This window comes from Phaethon aethereus, assembly GCF_964289735.1.
Source record: "Phaethon aethereus genome assembly, chromosome: 8".
Taxonomy (NCBI): Eukaryota; Metazoa; Chordata; class Aves; order Phaethontiformes; family Phaethontidae; genus Phaethon; species Phaethon aethereus.
Window position 1 is genome coordinate 7,208,091 of NC_138584.1, and position 23,409 is coordinate 7,231,499.

General features: G+C 41.6%; 1 protein-coding gene across 1 annotated transcript in view; it reads right to left on the minus strand.

The window, feature by feature from the left end:
- The window catches only part of KIFAP3 (kinesin associated protein 3), a gene marked incomplete at its 3' end in the record, with an annotated part of 74,606 nt that extends 54,975 nt beyond the window's left edge, over window positions 1–19,631 (minus strand). The window contains exons 1-10 of the mRNA XM_082002614.1: window positions 19,414–19,631; window positions 14,526–14,657; window positions 13,082–13,236; window positions 11,813–11,868; window positions 11,176–11,317; window positions 8,801–8,900; window positions 7,922–8,046; window positions 7,358–7,456; window positions 6,477–6,655; window positions 3,960–4,122 (exon numbers count right to left, since the gene is read on the minus strand). Coding sequence (XP_081858740.1) covers window positions 3,960–4,122; window positions 6,477–6,655; window positions 7,358–7,456; window positions 7,922–8,046; window positions 8,801–8,900; window positions 11,176–11,317; window positions 11,813–11,868; window positions 13,082–13,236; window positions 14,526–14,657; window positions 19,414–19,445 — 1,183 coding nt within the window. The 5' untranslated portion in view covers window positions 19,446–19,631. The remainder of the gene's footprint in view (window positions 1–3,959; window positions 4,123–6,476; window positions 6,656–7,357; window positions 7,457–7,921; window positions 8,047–8,800; window positions 8,901–11,175; window positions 11,318–11,812; window positions 11,869–13,081; window positions 13,237–14,525; window positions 14,658–19,413) is intronic.
- Window positions 19,632–23,409: the final 3,778 nt, after the last annotated feature.

Consider the following 23,409-nt stretch of genomic DNA (forward strand, 5'->3'; position numbering starts at 1 on the left):
TTCCCCCTTTCAGTGAAAATACTTTCCACAACCAAATATACTACCTAAATTCTACTGTATTTGGAGCAAGTCACTCCTCCACTTCACTTGAATTATGCCATGCAAAGCAAAATGAGAGCACTGTAAGAGTGAAGCAAATCTCCACAGAATAGTCTACAGCGTGCTGATTTGGTCTTTCCTTCCAAGGTGATGATTAGAGGGCACTGAATTCGCATTTTCCACATTTCAGGCAAACATCTAGTTTAAACCACTGTGAATTCAGATGAATCCTCACCTTAACCCACTGAAGCCATCCTCCAGATATACTGGCACTAAAGCATTCACACAGAGAATGTAGAAAAAAGAAACATCACCTCTGTAAATAAAATTTCTAAGTATTAAAGCAAAGCCACCAATACAATCTCTTTTCATACCTCAAGCAGCTTGTGTATGGAAAAAAATTAATTCAGCAGGCTGCACCTCATAGGCCTCCACAGCTCTGCTCCAGCTTCTGATCTCAAAGCTGAAGCCAAATTTCCCTCAACTGCACCCAGTTCTTTGAGATTCAGAGCATAACAAAGATCAGCTGTAGTTGATTAACTTGGGTGCCTGGAGGGAGTGAGAAGAGTCTTGTCATATACTATACTTCAGACTTGTGAAGAGAAGCCACGAAAACTAGCAAGTGGTGTTGACTGGCAAAGCTACATGGGGAAGCAGGCATTGGCACTATTAAAAAGAAATGGCTAATTAAAATGGAAACCAAGACTAAGCAGAATTTCTCATCTCCACGCTTTCAACAGCAGCCTCAACACCCCGTGGAGCGAGAGGGAAAGAAAGAAGATGGTCTTTCTCCAATGTATCCATGCCTGTCGTGGTTTAGCCCCAGCCGACAACTAAGCACCACGCAGCCGCTCGCTCACTCCCCCTCCCGCAGTGGGACGGGGAAGAGAATTGGGAAAAAAAACTCGTGGGTTGAGATAAACACGGTTTAATAGGACAGAAAGAAAGAAGGGAACAACAATGATAATACCAACAAAGGAAGGTACAAGAACAAGTGATGCCCAATACAGCAATTGCTCACCACCCCGTGATCGACAGCCCGTCCCCGAGCAGTGATTTCCACCCCCCGGCCAGCTCCAGTTTATGTACTGGGCATGACGTCGTATGGTAGGGAATATCTCTTTGGCCAGTCTGGGTCAGCTGTCCCGGCTGTGTCCCCTCCCAGCTCCCCGTGCACCCCCAGCCTGCTCGCTGGCAGGCCAGCACAAGAAGCTGGACCGTCCTTGACTGCTCAGCAACAACCCAAAACATCAGCACATTATCAACAATTTCTCATCCCAAATCCAAAACACAGTCTCACACTAGCTTCTGTGAAGAAAACCAGCTCTATCCTGGCTGAAACCAGGACAATGCCTTACTTAATCCATTCCTTTGATAGCTCAGTTGAAGCCAGTCCATCCTCTCTGCTTCCAGCGTCCACCTACATTTAGAGCCTTCCTGCTCCCAAGCCAGCAAGTGTCCCTTGGGAAAGCCACACATCTTCCAGAATTGCAGACTACAGCCACCTCAGTGCTCAGCCCTAAACTGCTGCCTGACAAATCCTGTCTTTTAATTCTTTACAATCTCAACTCTCCCCTTAAACACCTACTACTCTTAATTTATACTCATCTCAAAGCCAGTGCTAAAGTCTCAAAGGCACCGCACACACAAATGTTAAATTTCAGTAGGCTGAATCAACAAACTTGACCTCTTGGCATTAGGAGCTGTATGGTAACTTGTCAACAGCTGTTGAGGTGTGTTAGCATTTTAAGGTGACCTGCAAATGTAAGCTGAAGGGTACTGACTTGAATAATGTGTGTTTAATACCCAAGTAACCTGTATAAGAGAAGCATTTGGCACATGATTATTTTACTATTAAGGTAGCAGGCTTCCCTGAGACAGGATACACAGAGTGATGTATTTGAGAATTATTTGATTTGAACCATATTAAGAAGAGTCTCACAAATCACAGAGCTGGCTTAAGAAACAAGTGAAATAATAGATGATATTTTTACCTACATTTTCTAACCAGCACACTACAAAATAAGTATCAAGCAATTCTACAGGGAAGAGCTAAGGCAAACAGCACATGTCTCTATGGGTGGGGGGAAAGAAATAAAAAAGGGAAAGAAAAAGGGTCAAACATCCAAGTCAAGGAAAGAACCACTACCTGTGGAGCCAAACAGACAGTGAAGCTTCTGGAAGTACTCATAGAACTTGCTGGAGTTCATCCTAACAGCCACTTCAGGAGCAGACTGCAATTTTAGCAGCCAGTTCTTCTGAGCTAGAAGTAGGCCTGTGCAGAAGGCTGTTTAAGTCCAAGAGAATGGCATTTGAAAATAAATTGTCCTCTCCCCATTAGAATCAGACACTAGAAAGCAGACACTTAACTGATAGTTTAGTCTGACATTAAATGGCAAATCTCTGGGAGCAGGGACTTCTTAGTGATTTGTGTCATGCCATTGCTTGGGGTGACAAGCACTCAGAAGCCCTAGCCTTAGACCATAGTACTAGCTGCTGTACAAGAGAGACAAGTTCCTGCTCCAAAAAGCTTACAATCCAAGCTGAACCAGACTACCTAGCAAGTTCCTCTCTCAAATGAGAAAAAAAAAAAATGTATTTCCTGACCAGCTTCCATTTCTCAGTTTACTGCCAAATAACATCGTCTCAAGGAAAAAAAAGTATAAAGCAGAGGGATTCCAAATGCCATTTTGCTGCTTCCTCCTAGCTCAGCCCAGAGGAGGATATATCAAGTATGAACATGGTTGTGGGGCAGAAAGTGTAAAAACATCCGAGGCATTTCAGGTATCTGAGGATATATCAAGTAGCTGTTATATTAATCACCAACAGGATTAAGGCTTCCAAAGCAGTGTAAGTTTTCATGGTATTAACTTGTATACTAAACAGTGATAAAGCCATGTTGAGGTTGAATGTAAAATTGAGAAGGCAAACAATCCTGAGACTATATACAAAGCTAGGGGAGAAAGCTCATAGCTTCACCATTGCATCCCACTTGTTCCATCACACCTAGATACACCAGCTGCACTGGATTTAGCAGATCCCAAACCCAGCATATCTCAGAAAGCTTTGACAATGTCTTACATCAGTGTTTCACATATTTAGTGCTCCACAATACAAGATTCTCAACTCCCGCTTAAAATAGAGCAGTCGGCAATTCTTATGGCCAAATCTTGCTAAACATTTAGTCTATCTACCAGAGCAGCCTCTAGATAGTATCAGTCAAAAAACACACAAGGAGCAATAAAAACTCCCTCCTGAGAACTCCAGCGTACAACAATGATCAAATTGGACAATCCTCTGCTTTTTCCAAACTCCTTATTGTCTCCATGGCTTTCCCCTATGGACAACAAAAAGTTTCACTTTATCTTAAGTACTCACATGACCTTAACACAAATTACAGACTATCAAACTGAAAGTCTAAAAATCAGTACTGCCTAGAGTTGAAGCTGACAAAGCTGGGAATTTCTGATCTCTCTATCTGCACCATTAAGGTAGCAAGAGGCAGCAGGTATATAAAGTTCCATTAAAAAAACCCCAAGATAGTTGGTATCCTCCATCAGCTAGGCTCTGTGAAGTTGCTGGCTACTTTTCCTACATGCTCCCCCAAAATTACGAGCATTACCCATGTGTCAGCTCACATGGTTTTCAGGTAACTATCAAAGTTATTTTTAAAGACCAGAAGACTCATTCAACAGTTTAAGAGAACCTAGGAATAAATCTACTGGGAACCACATTATTTCAAACTTCCATTTACACCTGCATCTGAAAAGATGATTTGAATGATAAAAAACTGGGAGTAGTGAGGACCTTCTTTAGCAAAGAGAAGAATGACGTAGCAACTTTTAGGTACACGATATCATGATGCAAACAGCTTCATTGTCCCTGATGAAACATTTATGTTAGAACAAAAGAAAACATACCTAGAAGTGCAGTGAGTTTGGGAAGCAGACCAACTTGTACCATTTTATTTCTCAGGCCTGTGTCAAAGGACAGATTTAGTAAGAGTCGAAGAGTGATGTTCAGCAGGTCTTCATGTTCACAGGGTACCATTTTCACAAGTTTTTCAACAATATCCATTTCAACCTGTGTGTCAAGAAAAAGCAAAATCCATAATCAATCCAAACTTAGCTTTGCCCTCAGTGTAAAAGCCCTCTCATGTATTCGCACGCACGCGTATGCAAATACATATCCAATTTGTACCCATAATAGTGACTGTCAATGCATTTTCATCTGAAGCAGCTTTGCTTATGCCTTTGTGGTTGAAGTCTTCTAGATTGGGTTACTGGGTAATGTTGATTAAAAAAGTTTTTGAACCAAACAGTTCAGATGTCTTGGAAATATTCCTCACAGTTGGAATACTGCAAGAATGTGGTCAAGACATCACTCACATGACTAGATTGTGGGGTCGGGGGGGGAAGGGAGTAGAAACTCATTTAAACTTAAACACAAGCAACCCTGGAGCAACTGACATTACAGTCAAAGAGATACCCAACCAAGAAAGACAGAAAATTGGCATCCAAAAAGAATTTGAGACCTTTCATTATGAATTTCAAATGAACCCCTAGACAGAACTTTGCCTGTGCTCTCAGAAGAGGCATGCCGTCCTGTACATTAATTTAATAAAAGCATGAAAGTCATCTTCAAACATGTATCACTTTCAAATTAAAAAGTGGAATCCAGGAACTAAGAAGTGGTATCAGTTCCTGAGATCATGTTCACTTCACCAGCCAGAAAAGACATCCGAGCACTGACTGGCAAAACTTCAGAAAGTTTTTATCATCTTTTAAGCAATATTTCTCTGTTTTTATTTGATATAATCTTTTAAATGCATTCATTCTTTGTTTCCCAGAATCTTCTTTGGCCAGAAGGAGGCACATAAAATTACTTTGTATTCTTCAGACTTTTGCATGTATGCAACTAGCCTTCCAGCTACAAATACACACAGAACGAATACTAAGAAAAGAAACTACAGCTCTCCCCACACGGCATAGCGCAATAATCAAACAACTGACTGGATACCTTTGATCAGAAACAATCAGATAGCAAGAACTCCTACTTCACTGCTTTGAATTTAATATGGCACTTGAATACCAAAGGAAAGAATGTGCTATAAATATATGTGGATTATTCAGTTTTACATAGAATCAGGCATTGCACGACTAATCTTGGTTCACTTTGCCTTTGACATTTTTGTGTTATTGCCTGATATGAATATTAGAATACCTTCTTCTTCATTAGTAGCTTTCCTTAATAATAAGGTGGAGAAATAAGTATCATCTTTATTATCAGTAACAAATGTTCAGACAGACAGCTGACCTGAAGCATACAAACCTTTTCAAAAGTCTTTTCGAAACTGTTAAAAAACTCTGCCATAAAATAAATTCAACAATTTTGTTTCATTTGTCTTTCCACTAAATCAAATGGAATGTGGAAAGTGTGCCAGCAGATCAGTGGGCTGGAGAGCTAATTCTTATTTTCCTAATAAGGAACAGGGCACTACACAAGTATAAACTAAATGAATGACCAATCACCTGATAAACAGTCTTCATTCCCCCAAAAACGCATGCTTGGTATCTGACTTTTGTTAATAGGATATCCATATATAAATAAGGGAGGTGCCCCTTGCCTGCAGTGTTCAGTGCATATGCATGTGAATGACAGTTCCAGTAACAAAGACACAATTTTCTATTGCATTTACACAGATTGTGAGATGAGAAGATCTAAGTGTAACATTAATCTCAGATTACCTCTTTGGTAAGGAAAATTTATCAATTTCGTTTAACAAACTGGCATAAAGGCACAGAAGTGAAGGCATGTATCTACTAAAAGCCATTGGGATATCAGTAAAGGAGATACTTGGCTGGAGCTTGAGTCATGAAAAAGATATGCTACAAAAGTTTGAGACTTCACCGAAAAAAGCTTATGAAGAATAACATTGCCTGCAGATCTTGGGAGCTGCTGGCAGCATGGAGGAACAGTTGTGAGGTGCCTTTGAAGACCAAGCTGACCTAGGAAATAAGTAAACTAGTCTAGCAAGCTGCAAAAGAATAACTGCCTCTCTTTCCAAGACCGTACATGGCAAAGACAATAATAAGCTGTCAAAAGAGTCTAGTTTGGGGGAAGGGTCATGGGCATCCCCAGAAGTGGGCATATGACAAGACTCTGTGGTGCCGACTTCAAAATTTGGAATTTCATGTACCATATTTTGAGGTAGCTTCACTGTTTGTAATGACAGTTCTTCAAAAATTTTTGCAGCATATTATGGCTGGATGTTGTACTACTTTTCTTTTACTGATTTTAACTAGTAACAAAAGAGGATAATCAGCGCTACAGATATTTAAGGTGGGGACATAGGTGTCTCCCTCTTCCCTCCAACCACAGAAAATTTTCAGCATCCATACCTTTCCAATATTGCAATAAAGTACCATGAGCCTTACCATATCATTTTTGTTCTCCATAAAAATACTGAGTTTCTTCAAGAAAGATACAACCAGGATAAGCAGCTCAAAATTATCACGGTCCAGTGCTTTCACTAACATATGGACAATGTTCTTGTTTCTCATCTTCAGCTCAGTGCGAGTATCCTCAGCAAGATTTAGGAGCAGGTAAAGTGCAACTAACAAAGTCCAAAACAAATCATACCAACAGATCAAAGACAATAGAACTAAACAAGTCTCTATATACATATTAAGTGCTCAAGACAAGACTTTCAGAAGCATTCCACTCCCTTCCCAATGCATTTTGAAGGAAACCAACAATGAATAATTTTTATTCCTGTTTAGAAAGCATTAAGAAGATTAATTCTAATAGCAGCTTTGAAAAAAAAATAATTATGATCACTAGAAGCTTTTTAGATTTTTTTTTTTTTTAATAGCATTTGGAACCATTAAAAAGCCCTTAACAGGAAAGCTCTGCCACTCAGATCATTTCAATCTAATGCTAACTGTTTTTTAGTACAAAAGCTGAGACAGAGTGAAAGCTATTCTACTTGAGTCAGAAACAGGCTAAGTTAAAACAACCCAACTCAAATGTACAAAACCAGAATATCCAACTCCTCCCAAACCAACATCATAAGCAAAGAAAAGTTAGGTGCATCACTTTTGCTATTTTCCCTCTAAGACTGATGGATCACTTTAAAAACTGTTAGCATACTGTCAAACAATCTGATTAAGTACTCCCCCCTGTCCTCTGACAATGCTCTTCCATATCCATCCACACATCCTGTATGTTTAAGACATCCTGGTTATAAGAAGCATCCAACAGAACCCTCTACCGACACTCCCCAATAAGGAAATAATTTGCTATTTGGATTTGGTACCTCTGAGTAGCTGTTCCTGCTTGACAACCAGCCCTTGGTATTTCTTGTAAGTTTTCTCATAGTCCTTTTTCAGGGTTTGATTTTCAGGGTCTTCATCAAGTAAATTGCAGAAGTTAAGGAGTTCAGATAAAAGTTATACAGTCTAGATGACTATTGTCCTCAAAGGTGTTACTCGGTCACTAGTAAAAAGCAAGAGATCTACGGAATAGCCAGTGTAAAGACACTACCTCAGCAACAGCTTACCACACCTGTAATCTACAGCATGATTTGTTTTTTTCCTCCTAGTCCTGGATGTATTACACCCCAATAGTCACTAAAAATGTTCCTAAGACATACTGCTGATAAAACTTTTTTTCTTGTGTTGTTTTAGTAACTTCAGCTTAATCCCTTCAGCAGCCCAAACTTCTCACTCTGTGTTTTTCATATCTGCAATTATATTTTGCACATTCTAGTAAATTCTACTGCTTTCACTGAAGTTGCTGTATGCTCATCTCGTATGACTCTACAAGGACTATCAAGATCAGCCATAAGCCATCAAGCTGCCCCAGCATATCAAAAGGATATCAGCTTTCTTCTTTTTAGCAAGTTCTTCCTGCCAAAGCTCATGTCTCTTCAGTTCATGGTCTATGATATTCATACACAGAGCTCCAATTTTGTAGTGTGTGATTATTCCATGAAATTGAGAAAAACTACATTCAAGAAAAAACACCTGTGAGGAAAAAAATAAATGCAAACAACCCCAAATCTGTTTTGATATCTATGGTAGCAATGTCCCAACACTGCACCACATGAAGTATTAAAAAAGGTATTTACTCTGTGCCCCATTATAACACTTCTCTATTGGAAAGTTATTTCAAAACAAAAGCAACTCCTGAAAATATGAATTTTTTCGAAACTTACAGAAGGACAAGCAACAATGTGTTGTTCCAAATCAAAATAAAAACATATTCCCATTTTCATGCGTAAAGGAAAATGTTTTATAATCAGCCCCACTTTTCATATTGTAAGTGCTTCAGAGGACCCTCTAATCACCACAAATATAATAGAGGTCTAAAATCAAGTTGCAATGCAAATTCCATTTGAATTATTTCTGGGCAGAGTATGCTGAAACACTGGCATATTTAAATAAGAGCAAGCACTCACTTCAGTTTTGAATACTGTTTCTTCACTGTAGGAACGCTGAGGGAAATAAAAGGTGTCAGCTTCACCTATCAGCTATAGTTCAGAATCCTTACTAGTTTCTTCCCAGCTCTACTACACACTGCCTCACCATAGGGGTTCTTTTTGTGCCTCAGTTTTGTCATTTATAACAAGTGTGTTTCCATCTCAGCAAATTTTTTCCCGTTTCAGTGAGGTTTTATAGTGCAGTGCAGAAAACAAATGAAAAGATGTTAAGCAGAGAGAAGTTCCTTATGTCTCTATACACAGGGACTCTGCACTCACCTTGAAAAGCAGAAGAAAATATAAATTATATTGGTAGCAAGTTCCACGCTTTGTTTCCAGTCTTCCCTCAGCACTCTAGCCAATGCACCCAGAGCAGTTTCTAAAGTGAAACAAGATCTCAATGAGCATCAGCATTTCACCTCCCTCATCTTGTGAGACTCAGAATTTGAATACACCTTATTCTATCAGTTTTCTAATGGAAGATTTTCAGAGGTATCTCACTTTAACACGTAACACAGCTCACAGGTTCTGTTTGGAGACGGTACTAAAATAGAGAGTACCCTGGGTGGTTATCCAGTCACAAACCCCAAGAAGAGGTGACATGCAAGAAAACTGCAACCAAACCCTAAGGTCATCTTAAAACTACCACTAACCTTAGGATCTTGTGGCCTCTGCTATTTTTATGTTCCATACTACACTGTGACCCCTACCTAAAACATCACCACATTCACTTCAAAATCCCCTTTAAATTCTATCTTGACAACTATCATTTTTCATTCACTTATTTCTATTTATTTTTCCCCCTGTAGCAACTTTGTATTATTTAGTAATTTGGTTTATATTTCTTCTTGTCATACTTCAGCTTACTCTTCCACTCTGAATCACTTATCTTCTCCATCCACTTTCCCCTCTCTAGTCCCTCTTCATGTACACCATGTTACACGTTCAGAATGAGAAAAGAAGCAATGGGCAACTTCAAGCACTAGAGTATTTGCAACACTCATGGGGACAAGCCATTATTTGACAGCTTACCATTCCCCTCCCATTCCAATTCTTACAATAATCTTGCTTGCTGACATTGCAGGATGGGTAGAGTAGACATCGAAGTCATCTTTTACTCAAGGAATGTAGGGGGTATAAGGGCTCAGTAAAAGAGACAATGGGGCCAAGGAAAAAAATTACTCAGTTCAAAAGACATGAATCTACAATCACTTTAGAGGTCTGGTTTGGAGTGCCCTTATCTTTTGTTTGTCTGACACCTTTACAGACTATAAGGTCCTTCCCCCCGGCTCCAGAAGAGAGGGAGCAATGGGAAATGAGAATGTATATACATGTACACATACGTATTTACGAACACAGAATCACAGAATCACTAGGTTGGAAAGGACCTTTAAGATCATCAAGTCCAATCATTAATCCAGCACCACCATGTCCCCTAAACCATGTCCTGAAGCGCCAAATCCACATGTTTTTTGAACACTTCCAGAGATGGCGACTCCACCACCTCCCTGGGCAGCCTGTTCCAATGCCTGACCACCCTCTCGGTAAAGAAATTTTTCCTAATATCCAATCTAAACCTCCCCTGACGCAACTTGAGGCCATTTCCTCTTGTCCTATCGCTGGTTACTTGGGAGAAGAGACCAACACCCTCGTCACCACAACCCCCTTTCAGGTAGTTGTAGAGAGCGATAAGGTCTCCCCTCAGCCTCCTCTTCTCCAGACTAAACAACCCCAGTTCCCTCAGCCGCTCCTCATAAGACTTGTGCTCCAGACCCCTCACCATCTTCGTTGCCCTTCTCCGGACATGCTCCAGCACCTCAACATCCTTCTTGTAGTGAGGGGCCCAAAACTGAACACAGGATTCAAGGTGCGGCCTCACCCGTGCCGAGTACAGGGGCACGATCACTTCCCTACTCCTGCTGGCCACACTATTTCTGATATAGGCCAGGACGCTGTTGGCCTTCTTGGCCACCTGGGCACACTGCCGGCTCATGTTCAGCTGGCTGTCAACCAGCACCCCCAGGTCCCTTTCTGCCGGGCTGCTCTCCAGCCACTCCTCCCCAAGAGGACACACACTATTCCACACTGATGTAGCTCTCAAAATGCACATGGCACAGCACCTATGTATCCAGACACAAAATGACAGCAGTGTGAATGTCCTATCATGCATTCTGACAAGATTCATAAACAAAAACACTATGGTGTGATAGTGAAATATTTGGGCGATGCATCCACATTCAATTTATTAATTCTCTTGGAAACTGGCCACCTATACTTATGTCAGCCTGGAAATCCCATTTTCAAAAGCAAGTTTCCTGATCTTGAGGATACAACTCTGCATTCTCTTGTCTCCAGCAGCAATGACAACTGAAGTTAATTTAGCATCAAAATAACTATGATGAGAAAAAACAGCTGAAGCCTATTGAGGTCAGGAAGATTTCTGTGTTAGGCCCACCTAAGAACAGTCTAAGCAGCATCCATTTGTAGAGAGATCCAATTGGGCTTTGACAGCCAGATTATTATGTACTGAGAAGCAAAGCCTAGCAAACTAGAGAAAATCCCAGATTAAAGGTGAACTACTTTTCCCTTGAGAAGAAAGCACCACAAATAAACAGCAGAACATTAAGACAGTTACCACTGGGTTTTAAAATTACCATTGATAAGCAGTTCTTCCAAATTATCAGGATTCCTAGCCAGCTGCAGGATGAGGGCAGAGCCACGCACCTTGTCAGGAATATCCTCATACAGTAATTCAATGTACTCATCCATGTCATTGATATTGGCAACTTCATCAATCTGAAAGCAGTCATAAGCAAAGGTTTCACAGAGACAGACATCAATTCAACACGATCAATCACAACGTTATTTTATCACAAGACAAAAGAGTGTGCGGCTTTGAGTTAAGGTCTCAGGAAAAAATAAAATACAAGAAAAAAAAATCAACACATCCAGAATCACTGCCAATGAACACCAGGAAATCTGAGAATATTTAATTACAAAAACAAAGGATGCTCAGACATGACTCCCTGTGTCCTGTCCGATGTTCCAGACCTCACTTGCTGTCCTGCTGCGTGCTATAGTTGGAGAGGGAAGTATGCAAGTCAAATATTTTACCCTTTATGGAGATGATTTTTATTCCATTGTGCAATATTTCCAAACCAAGTTCTTTGTTTAAAAAACAAGAAGCAAAAACACCCCAGAATTGAGCATTTCCTCTCCCCACTCCCTTATATAACTGTTTACTTAAGAAGTAAGCGGGTTTTGCATTTCGCTGCTAACACCAGTATTTACCTCCATTCCTTCAAACGGGGGTGGATCTTTTGGCTTACTGGATTTCTCTTTCTTTTCTATAAAGAACAAGATATAGGTTGCAGTTAAGTTATGCATATTCACAGGCAAAAAACACACCCAGTATTCTTACAATAAACAACCTGGTTAAATCAAGGTCAAAGTCCTTTTGTGTCCAGCTGCTCTGTCAGACTAACACAGCTAAGGTATGTCAGGTTTCTGAAGCTAAACAGCCCACAGGGAGCAAAATAAAACCTCAGATGCCTTTTGACTCCTCAGTCTAAATGATCAGTTACAGCCCAGCCAGCTGGGGAGACAGAAGGTAATAAACCCTACAGCAAGTGCAGACTGACAAAATCGACTTCCACAGTGAGATACCCTAGCAGCTTTGATTCTGCTTGTACACTGTGGCAAAGCTGCCCTGTGATTATACAAAGACACATATATAGAGAATAAAAGAGGGTAAAACACCCAAAGCAGTTACAATCAAAGCATTGTTAACATTAATCTTTGTTTTAAACTCATCCTATTAAGATAAGAATCCAACTTAAGAACAAAGCTTACCATTTCATGACTGCAAGAAACGTTGCTAACTACAAGGTAATGCAGGATCAATGTTAAATATGAAATTGTCCCCTGAGCAGAAAGTTTAAGATGAACTTAAGACATAAACAGGACCACCAAAATGCCTTGGCATCAAAGCAGAGAATTACTGTTCTCAGTAATTTGTTCACCAAGAATGTAAGACAGCAAGCCAAGAGAATTACCAAGTTGTCTGTTACACTGTACCAAACCTTGTCAGACTCTGAAACTCCTCACTCCAGCTTTATAGACAGCGCAAATTCAGCCTAGGAACACTATCTACCCTTGCAAGAGGTGACAACAGAGATCTTTCTAGGAAGATCCTCATACAGTCTTTTGATGTCACTGCAAGTGCAGATGCAATATGAAAAAGCTGCACCAAATAATGGAATCTGTACCTCTCAAGTCCTGCTAAAGCAGGAGGCAGCCAGTAAGCAGCATCAACACTACGTTTAACTAACAAAAAACCCCCCTTTGATTGTTAAAAAGATAATTCCGCCCAATCTCGCTCCAAGACTGTAATTTTTTCCAAGCATAATTTAACTATACATCTTCCTCACTCACACTATCTCTGAAGAATTTGCACAGCAAGCAATTAGGACCTCAGCTAGAAAAACCTCACACCTTGTTGAACCTTGTTCAATGCTGAAGCACCCCAGTTCCAAGCTACTTTGTTCCTGTATTATTTACCTTTTCCCGCTGAGGCATCTCTGCGATTCTGCAGATAGTACAACAACTGCTCTACTTCCGCAAGTTTGGAGGGGTGAATGAGCTTGCATTCTTCAACCACCTTTCGAGCCAGGGAAGCAATGTCTGTATTTGCATTAAGACTCTTTAGCCGAATGCTGCAACACAGATAGGTCTCTCTTCAGTCTTTACATTTTTAAGTCTTCAGTCCTTTGATTTATATTTACAGTGTCATGAATTTCTTGAAGCAGAAATGATCCTGATACCCACAATGCCTGTGCCATAGCTTACAAAGATAATGTCAAAGCAGTGGCTCTCTACAACTCCAAATGGCAAGTAACTGTCAAACAGATTTGACAAGAGCGTAACTGTCCAGTTACTTACAAGTAACTGTTACTAACAAGTAGCAACACTAAATGCAGTTATATGAACAGAGCTTGTATAGCCATCTTAGACACAGCAGCCAGCAATGTATTTGCAATGCACCCAAACAAAAAGGCACACAGGACTGCAAAGGAGTCCCACATACACAAAAAATCCGAAATGAGAAACAGCTATGGGTATTGACTACACAGGAAGGTTCTTTTGCAGTGCCTGCAGACACAGTGTCAGGAGTCTCCCATAGCTCTGGCAGACCTGCAGCCAGGTCCACAAGCAATAAGCAGCAAGAAATCTCTGTTGGCATTAGCACTAGGATGGATCAAAAGAGAATTCCACAATGTTGCAGATGCAAGTCACACCGATTCATCTGAAAACAGATCATTTCTGATATCTTCAAAAATTTGAGACAATTTAAGGATTCTCTTTTTCTTCCTCAATTATTCTTCTTACATGCACTCACACAGGTAGTCACTTCAGGTCAAATTTTCAAAAAGAATTCAGTATAGAGATAAAACAAACCTAGGAAAGTTCCAAACTTGCAGCTTGGAAACTAAAGTTATGATAGCTCTCTGGGCTTTTCCAATGGGGAATGCTTTAATGCTCTTAAAAGAAAAATACCAGGCAAAACTAAACGCAGACACTGTAGTGAAAACACTAGCAGGAGTGACAGATAAAAACAACAAGAGAGACAAAAGCTAGAGCATAAGGCTGTCAGAAGGTTCAATAGTATTACTTACTCCAACATTAACCATCATTTGAGTAGGAACCAATCACTTGATTTTTCTCTATCTCAAGTTCCCATCACGTAAAATGGGAATAATCTTTTTTTAAATTTTTTAACAAAGCATTAAAGTACATGGATGAAAAGCAGTTTACAACATGTGTTTTAGATGTTAACTTTCCTAGGCACATGCTATTTCCTGGTTTCTAAACCCTCCCACTAATCTAGCACTAAGTTTTATAAAGATTAGAACATGTTATTTCTTACAGGCTGTTGATGCTTTGAGTTGTTGAATTTATCACTATGAAAAACAGAAAAAGCTATCAGAACTTGCTATGACCTTACATTTTCTGACATTCCTTGCGCTCCCCCAGCATGGGGTCTCCCAGCTCTCCCAGAATTGTTGCTTCCACTTCATAGTGGACAATGAGGGCTTTCTCAGATGGATGCACATCTATGTTGCCTCCTTTTACCTTCCTGCCGGGAAGAAAAAAGAATTACTGATTAAATGAAAAGCTCAGAAAACATACCAGAACATAGATCAGTATCAATGACCTGTCTCCTGTTCTACTCAGACCCTAAATCCAAGCAATGCCCTCCTTTCACACCATATTTCATGTCACACAGCTGTACCAAAGCTTAGTGCTAGTGGCATATTCTTGACTACTATCTCTAATACATACAAAAACACCCGAGCCATTGGTCAAGCCTTAGTCACAGAAGTCAAGTAAGCAAGAAACAGGATAAATCTTTGATTTCTATGTCTCCCAGCTCTCTTAAGGAGCTACAATGAGGAAAAAGATGCATTTCACAGAGACTGTGAATTTCCCAGTTGATTCCGTTACATTGTCAGTATTGACAAATCTGCTAACAGCATCAATCTAGCGCAGTCATTTACAAATGGAAATTATTCCTCTAAAAGACTGTCTTGGCTAAATCTTATCAGTTAAAAATCTACCAAGAATGAATTACAAATAATTTTTACTTCAAATTAACTATTCTCTCCTGAAGCACAAAGCTCATTGCTACTGTTCTTCACCTCATTGTGTCTGTTGCCAGGCTCAGGGGATTACCAGATCAACAGCTGCCATCAACAGGTATAAATCAAGCATGTCTACCTGCTTTACTACAGCTACAGATATTTTGAAGAAGCATTCACCAAGAAAGCACTCTGGGTATGTCACTGCCAAAAGGGCCTGTCCTGCTCTCTCCTCCTTTGTGACAGCAACACCATGTCCATGCAGAGATACAAGGGCCATGAGGACAGGCCATAGATAACAGGCCATGAAGCTACATGAAGCTTTCTGTTTTCAGGTGATGGCAGAGCTACATCCAGAGGATAGAGTTAACACATTTCTGTCCTTGGTGGTAAAGCTGACACTTGCCCCTTTTCCCTTGGTACTGCCAATAGACTATGTACAGTCATGACATAGACAAGGCTACTAAAACACTGAAGATTAAAAACAACTCCCTAATGTGGGTTTGGTTTTTGGTGTGGGGTTTTTTTTTGTTTGTTTTGGGGTTTTGTTTGGGCATTGTGGGGTTGGGTTTTTTTGACAGATCATGGCAATAGATAGATTTACAGGTGGCTTCACTAGTAGTTGTATCAGCATAAATGAGATAGCAGCTAGCTCTGGCATTGGGTCAATTAGACAAGGGAAAGCTACTTCAGCCTCATAGAGCTGGAAATGTTAGCAAATCCAGACACAGCCTTCAGTGTAACCACTCTCTTCAGAAAATGTTTGAAATGTGTGCCTCCATCTACCCAGCTACTACCCATCTTTCCCTTGTGCAGAATACAACTGCAAAAAAATACTCTTTTCTTGAAATACAGCTGCTTAAAAAAATCCCACAAACCACAGAAAGGTCTGCTGTAGGAAATGAAGACTCAGTTCAACTACCAGCCTTACAAAGTCATAAAGCCACAGGGTAAACAAATATCGCACACTGCTAAAGAGCAACATCTTCCTTGATGAGACTGTAGCAGAACTCCATCTATCACGTGAGATTTTTCTGAAGAACTTGTGGTTTTTTCCTTTAACAGTACTTTGAAGAAGATGTTTCATTACAGTCTGTTCTCTGTTCTCACAAGGTTGAGCCTTGCAGGACAGAAAGCTTCCGGCAAATCTATTTCAAAAGAAACTGGCTCTCACTCCTCACCCCTAAATATATTTCCCCCATATTTAGATCTACCTACCAGGACAACCCAACCAGAAATGCTCCTCCTGACAGTCAAAACTCTATGAAGTTACAGCTTGGTAATATTTACAAACATAAAGGACAGGACAGGTAGAGAACAAGTGGGCCTGAAGGACTTTGGTATAGTTTTACAAGAACTAAGTTGAACTAACAACTTATCATTGCCAAAAGGATTAGATCTTTCCATGTTTTCCCTGCTCCTGGCAGTCACCTTGGTTCAGCATGAGGGCTTGTCAAATCCTTTCAACAGCCACTGCCAGCAATCCAACAGAAAAGTCCCCATGTTTTGGGCAGAGGGAGTTTTTCAATGTGTTACTGAATTAAAGTGCTCTATAGAAAGGGAGTAACACTTCCTATCTATGAGCAGGGATAAAGAGGAAGGAGTGAGACCTCCTCCTTTTGGCAGCAGTAAACCACTGATGAGCTTAGCAACCAGCAGAACCTCAGCTTAATACTGCTTAAACAGTTTTAGCATTTCCCATATTTAATTTTTTCCTTAAGAGGGACAGATGGGTAAGCTGAAGGACTTATAGCTGCAGAGATTTTCTGCCCTCTCACACTGATAACCACCCTCACTAACTGAGCTATTTCCTAGATAACAGAGTCACAAATCAATTCACATTCAAGTTCCCTCTCTGAAAAATCTTACCTTGCAAACTGCTGAAGACCTACACTGAAATGCAATATCCAGCCACTAAAGTGGTTTTCCATTTGGAAAACACTGCATTCAGATTGCCAGCATCACCAAAAAAAAAAAAAAAAAAAATCTTTATTTAGAGAAACAATCCCCCTCCCCCCTTGAATCAACAAACATCTACTTTACTGATTTTCTGTCCATGCGTTTGTAAGTCGCTTCATAAAACGTTTAAAATTACAGATATTCTTAACTGGTAAGAAGCAGCAATGCACTGGGGAGCTCTCACACACATCAGCCCACCCTTTCACTTCACTGCCTGCTTTGTCAACAAGAATCCTGCTCTATTATAGGTTTAAAAGAGGAAGGCCTTTTTACAGACAAAAGCTGCGCTAGCTGAGCTTACATAACCAAAGCTGGTGTGTGAATACCCTTTATTAACTAATTCCTTCAGGAGGAAAAAGCAAAACCAAACTATCCTAATTACAAGTGGCACAAATTGTGCACGTGGGTAAGGCTGAAAATCCAATAACAAATCCTAGCAAGTCAGACTTGGTGGGAGGGGGACTGCTCATGGAGGATGACAAAGGGAAACAGGGATCAGAGGAGTACTAGACTTGCACACAACCCTAGTCACGTCAAACAGCACAATTGATTGTTTTGGTTTGTGCTTCCTAAAAAGAGAGAAAACTATGCTTGTTGCAGGGATGACTACAAAGTAAAGATGATTCCTCCAAAAATCCCATAAGATGGGACAAACAGAACATGCAAGGCTAAAAATAGGCACTGCTCTAAAGTTACAGCTATTTATTTAATTACAGGTGGCCATTTGAATCTTACCTGTTACCACGTTTATATGACAGAACTAATGTTCAAATATTATCAAGAGGTTTTTCTCCCCCCACTGTTTCTAATTATGTGTCTTAATATGTGGCATACAAGGAAAGGGGAAAAAAAAAAGGCAAAACCCAGATAATCTAAAAAGCAAGTTCTGCAAATGCTAATAACTGGAAAGGAAATTAAAAGAAAAAAAACCAAAGATCAGGAACTCCACAAAATTCAAGATGTGGTGGATAAAATCACCAGCAAGGGAGGAGAAAGTGACACTGTTCACACATCATATCTTACCAGAGGCCTAGGTGGCCTGACATCTTTTGGGATTGCTAGCACTTTTGCTCTGAAACAATCGATGGAGATCCAATAGCTGCCTACTCAGACCCTATTCTTTAGGCTGACTGGTCTCACTGCCAAGTACACAGATAAAGGCACCATTCATTCATCACATCTTTAACATCAAATCCAGATCCACCACAGTTACCTCTTAGGACCATCCCACCTCCCAAACCATTCCATCCATCCCACCTCATTACCTGTCCCCCCACAATCTGCCATGCCATGCTCTAACATCTCCTCCAAATCCGTTCATCTCTCCTAGCTGCACCCTGAAGCTGTCCTTACTGCCTAATATCCTCTCCCGGGTCCCCACCCTGCCTGTTCCCCAGAGCAACCACCTGCCCCATCCCAACCCTTAATATCCACATGACCCTCCCCACTCATCTCCTAACAGCATCTATTCTGCTCTCAACTTGCTGCCACCTCAGTGCATCATCCCAAACATAGACCATAAAATGTCACCACAGACATCCCCAAACCAGTGCATCCCTCCAAACTACTCCCCTCAACCAGTTACCAACAGCATGCCACCCATCCCATCCCTCAGTGTACCCTAAACCCACTTTATAACTTTTACTCATCCCTAACCCAGCCTCCCAGTCCCCGTCCAAGTCTCCTGCCCACCGGACTATGCAACCACACCTCAACCTGCCATAAACAAATCTATCTCCCATTCCCAAACCACTCACCCCAAAGCCTCTCACCCATCTTCCCCCCCACACCCCACAACCTCCAGCCATTTTCGAAACCAGCCACTCCTCGATCCCAATCCTTCCCCCCACCTCATGATCGCCCCTCCCAAAACACTCTCTATTCTCAATTCCCCACCCATAGCCTCCCACCTATCCCCAAGCTTGCCCCCACCACAAATTGCAACACCTCCGCCCCACACTCCACCACCTCCTCACAACCCCTTCTTGCCCCCATACCCCACAACACGCTAAAACACCTCAGCCCCACAGCCTCAGCTCCCGTGTTCTCCCCCAACGCATAATCTCCCACCCACACCCCCGCAACAGCCTGCAACATCTGCCTCCCACCCCACAACGTCGCACGCCCCACCCGACACCATGCCACCCCTCATCACAACCTGCCGCGCCTTAGCCCCACAGCCCCACGCCCAGCCCCCACCACAACCTGCCGCGCCTCAGCCCCAGAGCCCCCTTCTACCCCTCACCGCAACCTGCCGCGCCTCCCCCGTACACCCTGGCCAGGCTCCGCGGTTACCTCTTGAGGTACCGGGCGTCCTCGCCCTGCATGGCGACGGGGGAGGCCTCAGCAGGGCGCGGCCCCGCAGCGGTGCTGTTACCAGGGTGAGCGCGAGCCCCCGCCCCGCGGGCTCTGAGCGCGCACGCGCCGCCGCTACAGCCCGCGGCGGCCAGCGCGCATGCGTACTGCTCTCGCCTCCGCGGCCCGCCTGCGCCGAGGGCCAGCCGCGCGCGGCGGGGCGAGGCAGGCATGGCGCCCCCTGCAGGCTTCGGGGAGGTGTTGTCCCGCCGGGCCTGGCCCGAGGCGTGAGGCGGCCTCCCCGCCTGGTCCCCGCCTTACTCGGAGGCCGGGGCACAAGCCCTGCTGGCACCTATGGAGGTACCATGCCGTGCCAGGGCCCCCTCTGCCCCTTCTGGGTGCAATGATCAGGCAACGGCTTCTGCCCACCACACTAGGTAAGCTCCCTGGGCCTAGGGCCCGTGCAGACCAGGGAGTGTAGCTGACCCCCCTGAGGGCCCAGTCTGCCCTACAGGCCTTGGCACCCTCGTGGGTCCATTACCAAACCCCACTGCTGCCTCAGGGTTTGCCTGGTTTTGCCTGCTCCTTCACGGGAGGGCCAGTGGGACATGGTGGCCTGCAGGCCCCATGCAGGGCAGGCTGGGGAAGGCTGGTACTCCAGCACAGTTAATGGTGCTGAGGAAAGCGGGTGTCTGGGTAGGGCATTGAGCCCTGAGGGACTGAAGAAACAGTCCTGCCCTTACAGAGAGGTCCACCTGTTTCATACGTGATACTTAAGGAAGCTGCAAGTATCAGGAATAATGGGACTTTATGTTCCTGGTTGCAGTGTTTAGGGGAGGATTGAAAAGGGGCTGTTGTCATGTCCTGCCCTATTATGGCCATCTGAGCTGTCACTTTTCCTCAGCACCATCTCTTAGCTGAGCCCAGCCTTCAGGCAGCCTTGGTCAGCAAGGTGTTTTGGAATATAATCTTCCTCTTGTGTCGGCAGCATTGTTGCTCACCCACTGATGCGCAGGAGACATGGGGACAATACTGGTGGCTGGAAATCCAAAATTGTGTTGGGATATGTTATATCATACAGCCAGCACCTGAATCCTCTGTCACTTTACCTTGGTTCCCAGCCAACTCTAAAGAACAGCCGAATGACATCATATCCAAGAGGTATCAGAAACCATGTTAATGGGCTGTAGTTTAAATATAAAGTTTGGATCAGACCAGCATCCAGTTCAGAATGGAGATTCCTGTGAGCTACTTGTTCTGATACCCATGATAGAGGTAAACCCCAGCTGTGTAAGGGTCCAGCTGTTCATCTGGTTAGAAAGTAAATGGCTAACATATAGAACTAGAGGCAGCAGTGTCTTGCTGGCTTTTTGAACTCTCTCTGTACTTTCTCAAAACAGGATTTTCATTTCTGCTTGTTTTTGTAAAATTCAATAAAACTGTTCTGTGGGATTTCCAGAGATTGATTATTTCAAGAGTTATTTGAGGAGTGTGGATTGTTGTTTGGGTTTCAGAATAAAAGGACAATACCACTCTGTAGCAATTAACAAAAGTTGCAGATAAGATGCAGGGCAGATCCTTGCATGTGTTGTTTTCTGGAGTGCTCTTTGCTGGACTACAGCCCCATTACATACAACTGAAATGGCTGCCTACCCAGAGTCATAGGGGTAATACAGAAATAAATAATAGTCAGGTACCTAAGCTTCTGTTTTTATTGTCGCAAAATATTAAGAATAAATACTTAATGTCTACTGATCCTATTGAACAGTAAACATTTTTATATTTTCATAATCTGTAACAGAGCAGCAAAAAATATTTTGTGGTATCCATATTGTGCCCTGCTTTTAAGAGAAAATGGAAAAAGGTACCCTGTGAAATATGAAAATTCTACCTTATCCATGAATTTACAAAGCATTGCTAGAATCTAACACTTTTGTTAGTGTCTTTACTCTATTTTTTATCACAGTAATATTTTCTGTTAATGACCGTCATAAAGAAAAATGTATATATGACTACCTGATCAGAGCAACAGTTCTTCAGTGATTTCAGCAGCTCTTCAGATAAGCGTGAGCCAAACATTAAACTCTGAAGTCATATGAATAAATAGTCTGATATTTCCTGAGTACTAAGTACCTGACAATCTCCATCTATGTCACTGAGAATTTCTTTTTTTAATCTGGTCACATATGCCTACAAATGGAGAATAGTTGTAGACACTTATGAAAAAGTAGGTCAAAGATTACAAGATAAGAATGATACAGAAGAATGTGAGACCTGAAAAATACGAGAAAAGGAACATTCATTGCAGTTAAGCATGCCACAATGTTTGGGCTAAAATTGGCTGTTTGTCAAGGCCTGAAGGGACAGCGGAGCCTGTCTCAGCCTCAGAGTCCAAATGAAAATACCTCAGCTTTGTAGTGATTGAGCCACAAGCAGCACCAAGACCAGATAATTTTGTTTGTCAGTGACAACCAGTTGATGCTGGGTTTAGAAAACCACATGGCACAAACACTTAAAAACTTGCATTGCATGGTAGATTCTTTGAAAAATAAATTGTAAAACAAATGCTGCCCAAGGTCTGGTTCTACAGCCTTTCCCTGAGCTGCTGATGTTGCTTTGCACAATTTCTTATATCCCTTTTGCCTCCAAGAGGAAAGACAGAACTGTGGAGTGTTCTCAAGTTAAATATACGATAGAGTAAGCGTAGAAGAAATGGACAAAAACATTTCGTAGAATAAGTGTAGAAGAAGAAATTAACAACATTTTTGTTCTTTGTTTGCATTAAAAAAGTGAAAATCCTTTTTAGTGTTATTGAGGAACCACACTTCTATGCAAAAAATTGAGATTCTTTTTTCTTTTTTTTTCTCAAGATGTGGCCAGATTTCTTAACCGGATAGACAGAATACGCCCTGTGATATTGGAGCAACACCCACCATACTGTCTCATGGTAACTTAGTTTTATTTCTTCCTATTTGCTCTCTTAGTATAAAACAAATTAATTATGACTGAAAAATACCGATGCTAAACCTGATTTTGAAGTAAAAAAAGATGTTTCCATTGTCCTCAATGCGCTTTATATGGGCCTTTAACCCTGAGACTGCATGCTGAAAATGCCTTGGGGTCTGATTTCTTCAAAGTTCCATTGAATCCTAGACAGATTTTTTTACATCATTGTGAAAAAAAAATTCAAACAAAATAACCAATGTTGCTTTTCTATCACAAATGGAATTGTTAAAATGTAGTAAATTAATTTCTGTCTTGTGGAATTAAGAAACCAGAGCAACCCTGAGATTTGCGATCTCTCCATCAAAGATTGCATCTTGCTCTCAGGGAAAAAGAATATGGTTGGATTTCAAGGGAAGAATAGTGAATACAGGATATTTTCCTAGACCTTGGAAAAATGAACTGTGTATAAATCTCCTTAAGGCCTTTTAGTAGCTAAAAAAGTACAGCAATCTGAAAGGATGACTTTCAGAGAAACATTTAAAGTTATTAGACTATGCTGCTCAGTGGGGGATATAGGTGATGTTCTGCTGTGCTGTTGCATAGTAAGTGATTGAGGTATGGAGGTAATAAACGCTGGGCTTAAAAGTTTATATTGGAAGGAAGAAGTGAGACAAGGCAAAGCAAAATCTGATATGCAAAGGGAAAGTCTGGCTTAACTCTTCTGGATGAAATTAATCTTGGGATGCAGATGAAGGTGGTTGTTAAATGCCTTTTCGATCAGCAGTGACAGGGACATCTGCACAAGCAAAGGGTGTTTTCAATATGACACATAATCGTGCTGGCAAATACTGGGTGCTCTTGTTATCCTTGAACACAAGACTTCACAAAAATGAAAACAGGAGTCTCTGTGGAGAGCTTGATTTGTATTTTATAATATATATAATTCAACAGAAACCTAAGTAAATGCATCAATTTGTGGCTCATTTAAACCAGTGAAGAAAATTAGCTGTAGGTTTTCATTGTTTCAGATGTAGAAAGAAAAATCTACAG